The sequence below is a fragment of the Gracilinanus agilis genome, chromosome 4 (assembly GCF_016433145.1).
Source record: "Gracilinanus agilis isolate LMUSP501 chromosome 4, AgileGrace, whole genome shotgun sequence".
In the NCBI taxonomy this organism is placed as follows: domain Eukaryota; kingdom Metazoa; phylum Chordata; class Mammalia; order Didelphimorphia; family Didelphidae; genus Gracilinanus; species Gracilinanus agilis.
In genome coordinates this window covers 361,422,182-361,436,989 of record NC_058133.1, presented here as the reverse complement: position 1 = coordinate 361,436,989, position 14,808 = coordinate 361,422,182, and the positions used below count along the sequence as shown (strand labels likewise).

The window sequence follows — 14,808 nt, the reverse complement described above, 5'->3', positions numbered from 1 at the left end:
GTTGATCTTTTCCCAATCTACTACATTGTTTTCTAGTTTTCCCAACAATTTTTGTCAGAGAGTGCATTCTTGTCCCGAAAGTTTGGTTTTTCCAACTTATCAAACATTAAATTACTATGTTCATATTTTACTAAGTTTTGTGTACCTAATCCATTCTACTGATCCACCACTCTGTTTCTTAGTAACAGATTGTTTTGATGATTACTACTTTGTAGTGCAGTTTGAGATCTGGTACTCCTAGGCCACTTCCTTTCATTTTTTCATTGATTCACTTGATATTCTTGACATTCTGTTCTTCCAGATGAATTTTGTTATTATTTTTTCTAGTCATATAAAATAATTTTTGAGTAGTTTGGTGTGGCACTGAATAAGTAGATTAGTTTAGTAAAATTGTCACCTATATTTGTTCAGCCTGTAGATTAGCTATTAGTGTTTTTTCAGTTGTTTAGATCTGACTTTATTTTTATGAAATATTTTGTAATTAGATTCATAAAGTTCCTAGGTTTATCTTGGCAGGTAGATGGCCAAATATTTTATACTGTCTACTATTAATTTAAATGGAATTTCTTTTCCTGTTTCTCGTTACTGAGCTTTGTCAATGCCATGTAGAAATGCTGATGATTTATGTGAGTTTGTTTTATATATCTTGCAACTTTTATGCAGTTCAAGAATGGTCTCTTTTTTGTTAAAGGTCCAGTTTTTCCCCCTGTAGGATTATATTCAGTTTTTCTGGGTATGATGTTCTTGAGTATAAGCCTCTGTTTTTTGCCTCTAATCTCTACTCCTTTTTAATGGTGGCTGCTAAATTGTGTGTGATCCTGACTTTAGCTTATCAGTATTTGAATTTTTTCTGTTTGATTTCTTAAAAATACTTTTTCTTTGACTTGTATGCTCTGGATTTTGACTATAATTTCTAGGAGTTTTATTTTTCCTTCAGGTAGTGACAAATGAATTTTTTTCTATTTCTATTTGTCCTCAGGTTCTGAGAGATCTGGGCAGTTTTCTTAAGGATTTCTGGTTACATATCTGGCCTCTAATGATTGTTAATTTTTTTTTTCTCCTCAGTCTTTCTTCTGGGCCTGTTGTTTTTGCTATGCATTTTTGTTTTGGTCAATTTTTTGACATTGTTTCCTATTTCTTACTGTTTCATGGAGTTATTAGCTAATATTTTGTCCATTCTACGAGCTAGGTGGCATAGTGGATAATTGCCAGGTCTGGAGTTAGGTAGACTTTCTCTTTATTTTTAAGCTAATTATTGGAGTCTCTCATTCTTGATAAGGGTACCTGTCCCAAGCCCAGGGTATTGCTTCAAAGTTCTCCCACATCATTTTCTATCATGCCCCCTGTACTGGGGACCTTCTCTCTTTCCCCCTTTTCATCTTTCTTTTGTGTACTGCCTCCCCTGTTGTACTGTAAGTTCTTTGAGGGTAGGAACTGTCTTTTTTTAAATTTGTATTTTGCAGGAACTAAATAAATGTTTAGGGGCAGGTAGATGGTGCTATGAATAGAGCATTGGGCTTGTAATTAGGAAGTCTCATCTTCATGAGCTCAAATCTGGCCTCTGACAGAAACTAGCTATATGACCCTAGGCAAGTCACTTAAACTTAAACTTAAGATATCTGTAAACAGAGCTGGAGAAGGAAATGACAAAACACTCATTGATGTATCCTTGCTAATAAAACCTCAAATGCAGTCATGAAGAGTTGGACATGACTCAACAACCACAAAAAACAAATGTTTATGTATTGCAATAAATATTTGACTGCATGAAAGCTCTTAGTACTCCCAAGGCAGTCTAATTGAGGATAAAAAGTCCTAAACACTGATTCATTGATCTGAACTCTGAAAATTCCTGACATTGATCTGAGGAACAGGCCCTTGGGCTTGCCTGTTGAATTTTAGTAGAATGCTCCAGGACTCATCTATTAGCCAGTTAGAAAGTTCTGTTGATTCAGATTGATAGTACTGCAGGCTTCTTTTTGGTCTGGAATTCCTGTCCTGGTTATTCTGTAGGCAAACTCCCTCCCCCAGCCAAATTCTATTCTAAACAGATCTAGAAAGTGCACTAGACTGAATCCTGATTAGGAATTTAAAAAAAATCATGTTGTCATTTCCTCACCCTGGGTTAGCATAAGGAGGCAGATATTAGGGATGAGATTCAGCCTGACTAGAGCTTGGAACTGAGATCCCACTCCTCTCCTAGGATTTGAGCCACACATTGCTTGTGAATTTGCTCCTTTTTAGGTGTACAGTTTAGTGTCCATATATCTGCTCCTTTCCCTATCATTAGATGCCTCAATCTGCCCTGAGACTTGGTTAGTAAGTGATAAACCTGCTAGCTGGCATCTGTTCCTACAGCCTATACAAATTTCAGTTCCTCTCTTCTGGATCTGGGATCTCATCTTGACCTTGTGCATGGCTTCCCCCTGCACTGGAATGTTCTGTTGAGCTGCCATTGAAAATATTTCATCTTCAGTGTGTGCAGACTTCTCTTTCTACTACCTCCTTATCCTAACCTGGGCTGGAAAAATGACTCAGTGTAATTTTTTTCTTGGAATTCTTGATCAGGGTTTATTTAATTGGATATGTTTTCTAGATCTATTTGGAAGAATTTTTTTTTTTGATGAGGAACTCACTATATTCCTGTTACTTCCTCATCTTGGGTACAAGTCTTTTATTTCTGTCTCCAAAAGGGTCTTTCTGTTTTCTTCCATCTAGACACAGGCCCCTATTTTAATCCACTATAACCACAGCAGTAGTCTGACTAGTCTTTCTGACATCATTTTCCCCCTCTTTGCTCACCTGTTAGTATATATATATTTGTACCTTATTAATCTTCCCTGTGAATAAATAAACCCATTTCCTGCCCCCTGTACATGATTTTTATTATTTACATAATAAAATATAGCATAAATGCAGAGAAGTATGATTATGTGCAATACATAGTCATTTCACTTGTTGGTTTAAAATTTTTCTGTGGCTTTTCCCCCCACTGAGTCTAATTCAGATTCCTTTGCCTGACAGTTAAGGCCCCTTTTAATAGTAGGCCCCAATACTTTGCTATTTTTATTAATTGCTACTTCTTGCTCATTCAAACAACTCTGTTTCCTGAACATTTTGTGCTTCTTACTTTGACTTGGCTCATGTTACCTATCCCTTGAATATTCTACCTCTCTTTTGCCTTTTGAAATTCCTTTCCTTCTTTTCTTTTCTTTTTTGTTGAACCTTTACTTTTTCTTAGTAACAGACAGAAGGCGACTAGAAAGTGTTGGAGGTCAAATTTGAACCCCTGTTCTCTGGACTTAAGGCTTGGTACTCTATCCACTGTGCTCTGCCTACCTGTGCCTAAAGTTGATTTTTAATATTGGACTTAAATAATTCCTCCATAAAGTTCTTTTTGATTTCCCTTCAAGCTGGTAATGTTGTTCATCATAAAGCATTTTGATACCTTTTTAATGCATTTTAACGCTTTTAGCAGTATGTTGTAGTGACTAGAGAGCTGGCCTTGAAGCTAGGAAGATCTGGTTTAAAGTTTTACCTCTGATATATATTGGGAATGTGATCCTGAACAAGTCATTTAACCCATATGCTGTATGTAATACAAATTGTATTTAAGTTGAAAAAAAGGTGCTGATCTGCATTTGTAAAGGGAGTTTTTTTCATCTGGCAATTTCCTATACCAGTAAAATCACAGGTCCAGCCCTTCTTTTAATGTACTAATTATATGTTTTGTATTACAGTTACTTATATGTGCTGCTTCCTTTCTAGACCTCAGTTTTATGAGGACTAGGATTATGTACCTAATTTTGTCTAGAGCCTGGTTTAATGCTGTGCACTTAAAGTAAAAGATGCTTAAATGTTGGTTGAATTGTGGAACATAGAAACTGAGTCCTGCTCTTCATGCTGTATTTCTTCAGTTATCAAATTCCTCTGACAGTTTAGATTTAGAATTGAAAAGTCATTAATAAGTGATAATTTTATTCTTTCACTTGTAAAAAAAGAATCTTATGGTTCTCATAGCAACTATATTACTCATTGTTATGTTCATATCCTGGGAAATGATGGATGCCACCTTGAATGACAGGGGAGGCAGTTAGAAGGTATAGAATTTTCCCAGATGCCGTGAGCCAGGGTCAAATGTTGGTTGGCCTAGCAGTATAAATTCCCCTGACAGCCACTTGAAGGGGTCTTTGGTCTTTGACCTTTGGTGTTGGGTCTGTGGGCTCTTTAGATCTTTAGGTCTCTGGATCTTTCTAGCTCTTTAGGTCTCTGGGTGGTGAAGGGAGGCTGGGAGGTCTATGAAGAAGAGGGTAGGAAGAATCTGAATAGTTCCTGAAGACTGTGAAAGCTAGTGCATCACCAAACACTGATAGTGAGAAAGCTGAGAGAATAAGATCACCAACACAGCTGCATCAACAGCAGTTCCTATTCTTTGGCTTGGCAGTGGCCAGGCTAGGCCAGAAGGGTAGTGGAGAATAAAGCTCCAGCTTTTATTAGATCAATAGCCTCCATTCCTGATTGTCAACTAGTTATAGATATTAGATCAACAGGGTCTCCAATCCCCATTCTTTATCCTTTCCCTGATTATGGATTATAGATAAAGAGTGTTTAACAAGTACCTTCCTGAGAGGTCTTTCTATCATGACCCTTGGGAAGGGAGTCAATGCAGTCAGATTTCAAACGTGATCCAAAGCAAATAAAAAACCCTATAATAAATTTTCCAACCTCAGATTGGACCTGAAAGGGTTACTCATCCACCTAACCTTTCAGGGTCCTCCCTGGGCGGCAACTGTTAGAGAATGGAGAAATTATAACAACCATCAAGGGTGATTGGCGTTGGTGTTCCTCCATCATCTGCAACTAGAGAGAATACATAGATACATCTACATCACTATATATCTATATCTCCCTAGGATCTTTTTTGCTTATAACAAAACTGAGTCCTGCTCTTCATGCTGTATCCCTTCAGTTATCAAATTCCTCTGACAGTTTAGATTTAGAATTGAAAAGTCATTAATATGTGATAATTTTACTCTTTCACTTATAAAAAAAGAATCGTATGGTTCCCATAGCAACTATTACTCATCCAGATTGTTATCTTCCTTACACCATTAAAAATAAAACTATACGATTTTATGAACTTGTAGTATGTCATGTGAGGAGAGATAGGGATTAAAAATGTTTCCGTTGAAATGATTGTGGTCACAAATGAAAATTTTGTCAGAGTTCTGTTATAACATTTTATTCTTAGTATTTATTAAATATAAATTTGTAGTACCAGATTCTTGATCTTAAAAACATTCATCGCTCTCATAGAATTGACTTGAAAATATTAAATCAGAATATGCAAGGCATGCTCACACATTCACCCATGAAATAATGTGGGAAAAGAAGCATTTGGAGTTAGTTATATTTGGTCACCTGCTCCTTATTTTTTTTTTCTGCTTCTGGAACATCTGAACAGAAGTTAAGTGATTATACATTAAATAGAAAGAATGGCATTGGACTTTTCTCTATTCTTGCAGTATATTAGCTGTCAACTCATGTTAAAATTTTATTGATGCTAATTTGAAAATAAGGTTTCTTTTAGAAATGGAATATTTTATTTTCCCACTATTTTTCTGGTACCATTTTTTTCTTTGCCAAAATCCAGCTTATTGCCTGTATCTTTTATAGGATAATTTAAAAAGATCTTTTTTCAACTGTTGGAAGAATTATATCTTGTAAGAATTATATGTAACTTTAATTTTGACATAGTTTAAACATTTGCACATATGAAAATATTTTCAAAATTGCTCTTAACTTTGAAAAAGCTTTTGATTTCTTACATCAAATAGTAGGATTAGGAAGGAAAAATGAGGGTTTGTTGCAGACTATTTTTCTTCCCTTTTCTTTTAAATCTTTGCCTTCTGTCTTAGAATTGATACTAAGAACAAGGTAGAGGAGTGGTAAGAGCTTGGCAATTGGAGTTAAGTGACTTGCTCAGGGCCACACAGCTAGGAAATGTCTGAGGACAGATTTGAACCCAGGATCTCCTGTCTCTAGGCCTGGATCTCTATCCACTGAACCATTCAACTGCCTCATGTGTACTATTTTTCAAAGCTACTCAGATGTATGAAGCTGGATGAATATCTGAGATAAGAATAATTCTAATATGGGAGTTTCCTTAGCATATAGAACAACAAAACCATCACATCAGACAAGTGCTTTCAGAGTTGTTGGTCCTGGTAGTATCCTTGGTGTGTGATTTCAGTCCCTTATTTGTTACTCTGACTATTCCTCTATTGGGTTTCTACTATATTTTCCATTTCTTCAAGTGGTAGAATTTATTGGGGGATCCATTGTAACTTTGACTAAGGTGGTAAGCAGTGACAACTGAGTATAAAACAAAATTCTGGTAACAGTAGCGTAGAGTATCTATTTAGTGCTTTAGGCCTTGTATCTTGTGCCATACAAAAACACTTAGTAGTTTGAGCAAACATTTTTGTCTATAGCTATTGATTCTTTTAACTACTTGCATTACTGCCACCTTGTACTCTAATATATGGCTACCAATAATTTGATTTTTTGGGGGAACTATTCCATTAGAATGCTTCTGTAAACTCTTTAAAAAAATAACCAATCCCTTACTTTCTGTCTTTGAACAACTCTAAGAGAGAAGGGCAAGGACTAGGCAAATGGAGTTAAAGTGATTTGTACAGGGTCACATAGCTAGGATGTGTCCAAGATCAGATTTGGACCTATGTCCTCTTGACTTCAGATCTTACACTCTATCCACTTAGCCTCCTTGCTGTCCTAGCCTCTGATTATGAGAGAGGACTGATACTGATACTTTCCTTTACTATGCTATCGCTTAAGTTTTTGTTTATTCTCTAAAACTCATGACTTCAGTGAAGCAACATTTTTATATCAATATTCTGATTAGTGTCTTATAATGTTTGTATCAGAATTTTTTGTCTGTTATTTTTTTTATGTCAGGATGAATTTCTTTTTGAAAGTTTACCTTTCTGTAGTTGAGATACCAATGCCAAAAATATTTATGAAACATCATGCAGGATCTTGAAAAGATTTTCTTAACATTGGGAATCCTTTTTCATTTCATTTCATGATACATTTAAGGGAGATTACTGTATCTGCTTTTATAATTTTTAAGCCTGAAGATAATTTGTAGAAAAATAAAATGATGATTTTTTGTTTATGTGCAGAAAAGATGAAAAGGAATATGCATTGAAGCAAATTGAAGGCACAGGAATATCCATGTCGGCTTGTAGAGAGATTGCAGTAAGTGTATATAAACATAGTTCTTTACTTTATCATTTTAGTTATTTTAGATGCTATTAATATTCTATTAGAAACTATTTTCTATGAATACATGTTAATTTCATAAGTATTCAATGATTCTTCAGTTAAATGTTTGTGGAAAAGGCTGCAATACTTTTTGAGTAGTGAATTTGATGGCATAATTCAATAGTGAAACCATTTGGGTAAAAATATTCTAAGATCACAGTGCATATTATTAATAAGATTCTAAATCTAAGTGATGATTTCATGATTATTTATTTTTGTATGAGTTCCACTTTTCTTTCTTATTAGGAGACTGTTGTGAAAGTAAGTAGGGAAACTTGCAGGATATTTACCTGAATATAAATCTTAAAAAAAAGAGGAGTAAAAAGGAGGAAAGTGATAGCATTTGTAACTATTTGAATATTTATAGGGAAAAATTTAAGGAACAGAAAAGTGTTCTTGTGTGTTAAAATTGATTTCTTTTATGATAACTCACTTTTTATTGTGAATATTTCAGTAACTTAATGTTGAAATGTATTATAAATATGATTTTTTATTTTACTATGCATTCTTCAGTAATTATACCAAGGTTTTTGAAAGCGTATGCTGACAAATTCTATAGAAAATGAGTGTTGTAGGAAGAGAGTTTTTGTTTCCAACTTTTAGAGGTGGCTGATACTGTGAAAGCAAAACTTTTATCAAACATTGCTCACTGGAAAAGTAGAGAAAATAATAGTTGAGTCAGGAAGGAGAAATGTTGTATCATAAGATATCATAAGAGTCAATATAAAAGTTTTCCCATACCTCTGTTTTTCTCTCAAATAAGGTATTAATACAGAGCTAAGTTTTCATAATTACCCCTCTACACTGAATCTCTCTCCCATATTTTCCCCATAAACTTGAAATTTGATGTACAATAGCTCAAGACTGGTTTACAGTGGCCTTGCCTTTTAGTTATTAAAATCAGTAAAAGGAAATAGCAGTCTGTACAGAAGAATCTCTGACAAGATTATTTAGAGTGAGGTAGTAGTTAGAAATTCTCTCATGACTGCTCATTATATGAATTCATTGTAAAGATGAATTTTCCTAAAATTGAGCAAACTGGTTTTCAAAATGAGACAAAACACTTATCTCTGTACATTTTACAGCAGAGGCATATTCACCATCTTTTCAAAATTGACTGAAGAGGTAAGATGAGAGGAGGAGAAAGTAAAAGTCTGAGCTTTCATAAAGAGCATATAAAAGAAGAGGTGGGAAAATAGCTCGATTTCTACCTAAGGCTTTGTAGCTAGTAGCAGAGGATAGCTTGTGTTTGGTTCAGGGTTTTGGCAAACATTTCTTTATTGCAGGTAAGTTGTACTTGAGCAATCAAGTAGTGGGAAAAGTGGGCTGGAAAGGCCCAGGAAAAAAGACTTTTACCAGGTATTATTATCAGGCAGGCAATTTGACATTTAGCTTGAGACTTAGAATTATAGCAAGTATGGAAGGCAAAGGATGACATTTAGTCATTCAGAAAATGTTTATTTAGTGCCTACTGTCATAGGCACTGTTATATTTACTATATTCATGTTTCTTTTGGGGTAGAGTAACTTCTACATTGATTTAAAATGAGTCGACTGTTCCAATTAGAAGAAAAGCTGAGAGTTATATATGTTTTTTCTTCTATGTTATCAGGGAGAATAAATTATTGAAATAATTGAAAGTATTTCAAGGGGAAAACTAAGTAGAGAAAAGTGTCTGAGTAGTCAGGAAAATTCTTACTTTTTTTTTTGTTTTTAAATAATTTTTTATTTTTAGAAAAAATTTCCCTGGTTACATAAGTCATGTTTTTACTTTACCCTTCATCCCCTTAACCTCCCCCCCCCCATCCCCTGACTCACCCCCTCCCCGGAGTAGCTGATTCGCTGGTCAGTCAAGACTTATTTACACATTATTGATAGTTACATGGGTGTGGTCTTTTCAGGTCTACATCCCCAATCAAGTTCTCATCAACCCAAGTGTCCACACAGTTGTTTTTCTTCTGTGTTTCTACCCCTGCAGTTCTTCCTCTGAATGTGGATAGTATTCCTTTCCATAAATCCCTCCGAATTGTCTTGGGTCATTGCATTGCTGCTAGTATAGATGTCCATTACATTCGATTTTACCATAATATATCAGTCTCTGTGTACAACGTTCTTCTGGCTCTGCTCTTTTCACTCTGCATCAATTCTTGAAGGTCTTTCCAGTTCACATGGAATTCCTCCAGTTTATTATTCCTTTGAGCACAATAGTATTCCATCACCAGCATATACCACAGTTTGTTCAGCCATTCCCCAATTGAAGGGCATACCCTTGCTTTCCCGTTTTTTGCCACCACAAAGAGTGCAGCTATAAATATTTTTGTACAAGTCTTTTTCCTTATTATCTCTTTGGGGTACAAACCCACCAATGGTATGGCTGGATCAAAGGGCAGGCATTCTTTTATTGCTCTTTGGGCATAGTTCCAAATTGCCCTCCAGAATGGTTGGATCAGTTCACAACTCCACCATCAATGCATTAATGTCCCAATTTTGCCACATCCCCTCCAACATTCATTACTTTCCCCTGCTATCATTTTAGCCAATCTGCTGGGCATGAGGTGGTACCTCAGAGTTGTTTTGATTTGCATTTCTCTAATTATTAGAGATTTATAACTCTTTCTCATGTGCTTATTGATAGTTTTGATTTCTTTATCTGAAAATTGCCTATTCATGTCCCTTGCCCATTTATTAATTGGGGAATGGCTTGATTTTTTATACAATTGATTTAGCTCCTTGTATATTTGAGTAATTAGACCTCTGTCAGAATGGAAAATTCTTACTTGAGACAGAACACTGGAATATGGAAAAAGAAGGTAACCCAGAGAAGAAAAACCGTGTTACTATTATAGAGCTATTTAATATAGATGAGAGTCTTCTTCAGGAGAGTGGAGCTATATATTTTGAGGAAGAAACAGCCTTTTTTTCTCTCCCAAGGAATTTTTATGAAGATCCACAGGACCTACTAGTATGGAGGATATCCACAATGGAGTTTGGTGACTCCTTGCTGAGAAATACCATTGTGGCCATTAATCAACCTAATAGCAAGAGTCAGAAGGAATTCTCCCTTTCCTGGGCATATATTCAGCATATAACAGCCTTCCCAGACTTGGAAAAAGTGGCACCCATGTAATGATTATGGATCCATAAAGGATTTCTGGGGTTCATGGAGTTCAGGGAAAGGAACAGAAGACATAGGAGCAAAGCTAATCTATTGATCACCACTTCCCATTGAAGATAGACGCTTTAGAAGAAGAGAACGGATTTCAAAAGTTGGCAGTTGATTGAGCAGATGATTACTGAGAATGGGATTTGGATTTTTGGCTCTGGTTTATATACTTGAATCATGGACTCTTGAACAGGGAGAGTGTACATTTCACCAGGACTAGTAAATAATCTGTTAGCCTGTGAAATTCTGTGAATCTCCTTAAGAGAGCTTTAAACTGAAAATGGAGAGGGAAGGAAGAATTTGCTCATGTTGATCTCTCAAACTAAATACTATAGAGAGTAGCAGATGCTTCATAGGAAGAACATCATTGGAAACATTATTTTTAGGAAACAATACCTTTGAAGGTGAGAAGTAAAATCTGTGATCTCTGTTGTCTTTATTTAAATGCACAGAGTATAGTTGAGAAGAGAAGGCAAATGAGGAATCTTACTTCAAGGATCTTACTTCTACTGTCTAAATTTTAATTGTTGACATTTGATGGGTGTTACTCATGATTAGATTATAGGCATGGAAGAATTTATAACTTAACAAAAAATAGATGAAATAAAAGGAGCATTATGGTATTATTATGTATCAAAAAGTTTTACTTCTGATAGGAAATCCATGAACTGGCAGGGGAAGGAATTGGGTAATTGGAGAGACAAATAGAAGCAAAATAGTTGTGTTAATATATATCAGTGATATTAAACAAATAGAAGTGTAGACCATTAAACCATACATAAGGATTTCTGCCATATTAACTTAGAAAACCACATAACTACTTTATGTCCTCTTGTATTTTTTATTTTGTTAAATATTTACCTAATTGCATTTTAATCCTGTTTGCACCAAGGATTGTTGAGGGTAGCAAGGCTGCATGTTTGACACTACAAATTACCAAACTAGAATGAAGAAATGGTGAACAAAATAAGAAACAAATTCTTAAATTTCCAGCATATCATTTGCACTACTACCACTCCACTGCCCAGTGAGCCATCTCTTTTAATGAAAAATTTTTAAAAAGAAAGAAAAAGTAGTTCATTGAAATTAATGAAGATATCATCATGTTCGACAGCATATGCAATATTCTATTCTCATAGTCTCATTGTTTCCCCTACCTGTACAAGTTGAGGAGAGAGGTCTGTTTTATTAACTTTTCTCTGGGGCCACATTTGGTTATTTTAATTACAATGTTCAGTTCTAGTAAGACCCATGACTCACAGATTTCTCTGAGCAGGACCATTCTCTCTCTTGAGATTTAGTTTTACATTTCATTGGCTATTGGATGTTCAAAACTGCACAAGTTCTTAGACATCTCAGACTCAACATGGTCAAAATAGAATTCATTATCTTTCCCTTCAAATTCATCCCTCTTTGAAACTTCTCATCTCCTGGTAATCAAACTTCTTTGATTACTCAGGTTTTGTAACCTCAGTATTATCCAGTTCAGCCAGATTGTCCTTTTTTACTGTTTCTTATGCATGACATTCCAGTTCTTGTCTTCATACCTTTCCACTGGTTCCCCTGAAGGCCTCTGACGCACTTTTCTTTCTTCTGTCTCTTAGGAGTCTATTTGTTTTAAGACTATCTCAGAGAACAATTTCTTAATTGATTCCTGATAACTCCCCCATTTGTTAGTATCCTTTTCTATCTCCTTCATTGCCTTATGTTTGTTTATTTTGGGCATACTTATTCGTGTAATCTAGTACATGGACTTTTTCATTTTTGTTTTTCTATCACCAATGCCACTGTAGTGATTATCATGTAGTAGATGCCTAATAATGTTCTCTACCCCCTTTGAATTATTTGCCTAGTTGTGAGATCTCTGGGGCAAAAAGCATGAGTCCTTTAATCATGCAAATTGCTGTCTTTTTGTCACAAAGTTCCTATGGAAAAGAAAAAGGCAGTGATCTAGAGAGATGGAAATAGATACAGATTTTTAAAAAGGATTGCATGATTTTCTAGTCAAGATGGCTCCATGGGAGCAGGTTCTGCCACAGTTTCCCCACCAAAACATGGAAATTTCAAAGAAGAAAAATTGAATAAAATCATAGGAAATACAAATGAACAAAACCAGAAAATGAGCAAAGTGAATAAATATGCCAAAATAATTAGGAAAAAAAAATGAAGCAATTGAAAGAGATAAACTTCCAGATTGATAAAGTTGGGGAAAGAAACAATAGGTGTTATTTAGAGACTATCTCTTCAGATAAATAAACAAAACATTTGAAGAAATTAGGTAATGATGAATACTGGTAAAAAAAATCATAACAAACAGAAGAGCTTAACAAAATAAAAAAATCACCAACGGAAGTGAGACTTAGAATAGAAAAATAGCACAAAAGATTTAAAGACAATTTTGACATGATTCTTGTGTTCAGGTAAGAAGAATGTATGTGATTGATCAAAGAAGTATGCTAAATTTGTAACAAGGGTGAGGGATAGTAGATAGATAAGTAAGTGTTCTTCGATAGCGACATTGTGGAGGATTTAAGAGAGTACATGGAAAAGAACTTCACAGCATGAGAAGGCATGAATGGGTTGCAGTCTGCACCCATTTGGTGGTTGTATCTGAATTAAATTATCAGATCCTTTGATGTATGAAGAATAGAAAATGTTCTTCCTTCCCCAAATCAGAAGCAATGGACGATAAACTTACTGCAGTGAAAAAGAGAGTTAAAATACTTAAAGTGGAAATCAAGCTCAGAAAATAAGTTAGTATTTGAAGTAACTGAGAAAACAATGAAGATCAAATGCTGTATTCGAAATATGTAAATCAAGATGTAGTACCTCTGGAACTATTGATGTCCCAGGAAACTTAGAAAAAAAAACATCTTGATTTTATGTGCTAGGAAATCATGCAATACTATCTTTCAGAAGTAATAAAAATAAATTATGACATTAAAATAAAAACTCTGAAGGGAGAATCCTAAGCTTCAACTCTATTGGACATATTTTGGTTGAACTTCAATAGGACAAAAATCCCATCGGCATATAAAGACCAAAATTACTATGCTGAAAGTCACCATCATTCAAAAATCACAGCAATCTTCTCATGGAAGAGGAGAGATAATTGGAGAAATTGGAACCTGATGTAGATAAAATTAAGAAGCCTTTGACCATGAACCCAGAGTTATCTAGCCATCAAAACTTAATATGAATTATAGAGCATTTAGATGTTGAAAAGTGGAGATGCTTTTGTAGGGAATCTTTGATGATGATAATAAAGCTTCCGATCCAAAAAAGAAGTTTCTAAAGCAATAAAAATAACATTTAGAATTAAGATTAAGAAATTACTAACTAAAAGAACCTGTTTTTAAGTGAACCACTAAGCATTTCTCCATTTAAAGGAGTTCAGTTCAGAACTTCTCATGTCTCAGATAACTGTGCTAATATAAGGGGTGAAAAGGGGTTTTGGTTGAGTGAATATTAAAAGGTTTGGTTTCCAGGGATTATTTTTTACACTACTCCTCCAGTATGCTCCTGCCTGGAGTATCTTCCTTGTGCAGCTTTCTTACCTCTTCTTTGATGTCTTGAATCAATTTGATTTCTAAACTGATAAAGAAATGTGAGAAAGAATTCTATACCAATATATTTGATTAATATCAACACAAACATAATACAATTTCCCAAAATATTGTATGATCATAACATTAGATCAAGATACAGCCTTCAGTAAAATATCATTTGTTAAAGAATTTTAAGTATAACATGATAAACTATATGTTCAAAGTCATCAGCTAATATTTTATAAAAATGGAGAAACACTAGAAACATAACCACTAACAAAAGGGCTGTCAATTTTTCAGCAGTCTTATTTGACACAATTTTAGAATTTTTAGAAATAGTAGTAAGGCATTAAAAAAAGAAAGAAAATCAATAAACCTCAGGAATGGAGAAGTTAAAAATCTCTTTCCAAAAGTCATAATTGTATATCTAGAAAATCCAAGTCAGTTAAAAAGAAATTTAATCATTCCCCCCCCCCCCCCTTAACAGTAAAGCCTTAGATCCTACTACTGTAACAAAGGGCATTTAGGTAGTAAAGTGGATAGAATGCTATTCCTGGAGTCAGGAAGACTCATCTTCTTGAATTCAAATCTAGCCCCAGACACTTACTACTTGTGTGATCCTGGGAAAGTCACTTAACCCTATTTGCCTCAGTTCCTCATCTATAAAATGAACTGGAGAAGGGTATGGTAAACCACTCTAATATCTTTGCCAAGAAAATCCCAAATGGGATCATGAAGAGTTGGACATGAC

The 14,808-nt window shown here is 34.8% G+C and overlaps 1 protein-coding gene across 2 annotated transcripts in view; it reads left to right on the top strand.

Annotated features, from left to right (window-relative positions):
* The window catches only part of CDK19 (cyclin dependent kinase 19), a 230,395-nt gene that overhangs the window by 73,460 nt on the left and 142,127 nt on the right, over window positions 1-14,808 (top strand). For both annotated transcript variants that reach the window (XM_044676702.1, XM_044676701.1), the window contains exon 2: window positions 7,206-7,281. In XM_044676702.1, coding sequence (XP_044532637.1) covers window positions 7,206-7,281 — 76 coding nt within the window. The remainder of the gene's footprint in view (window positions 1-7,205; window positions 7,282-14,808) is intronic.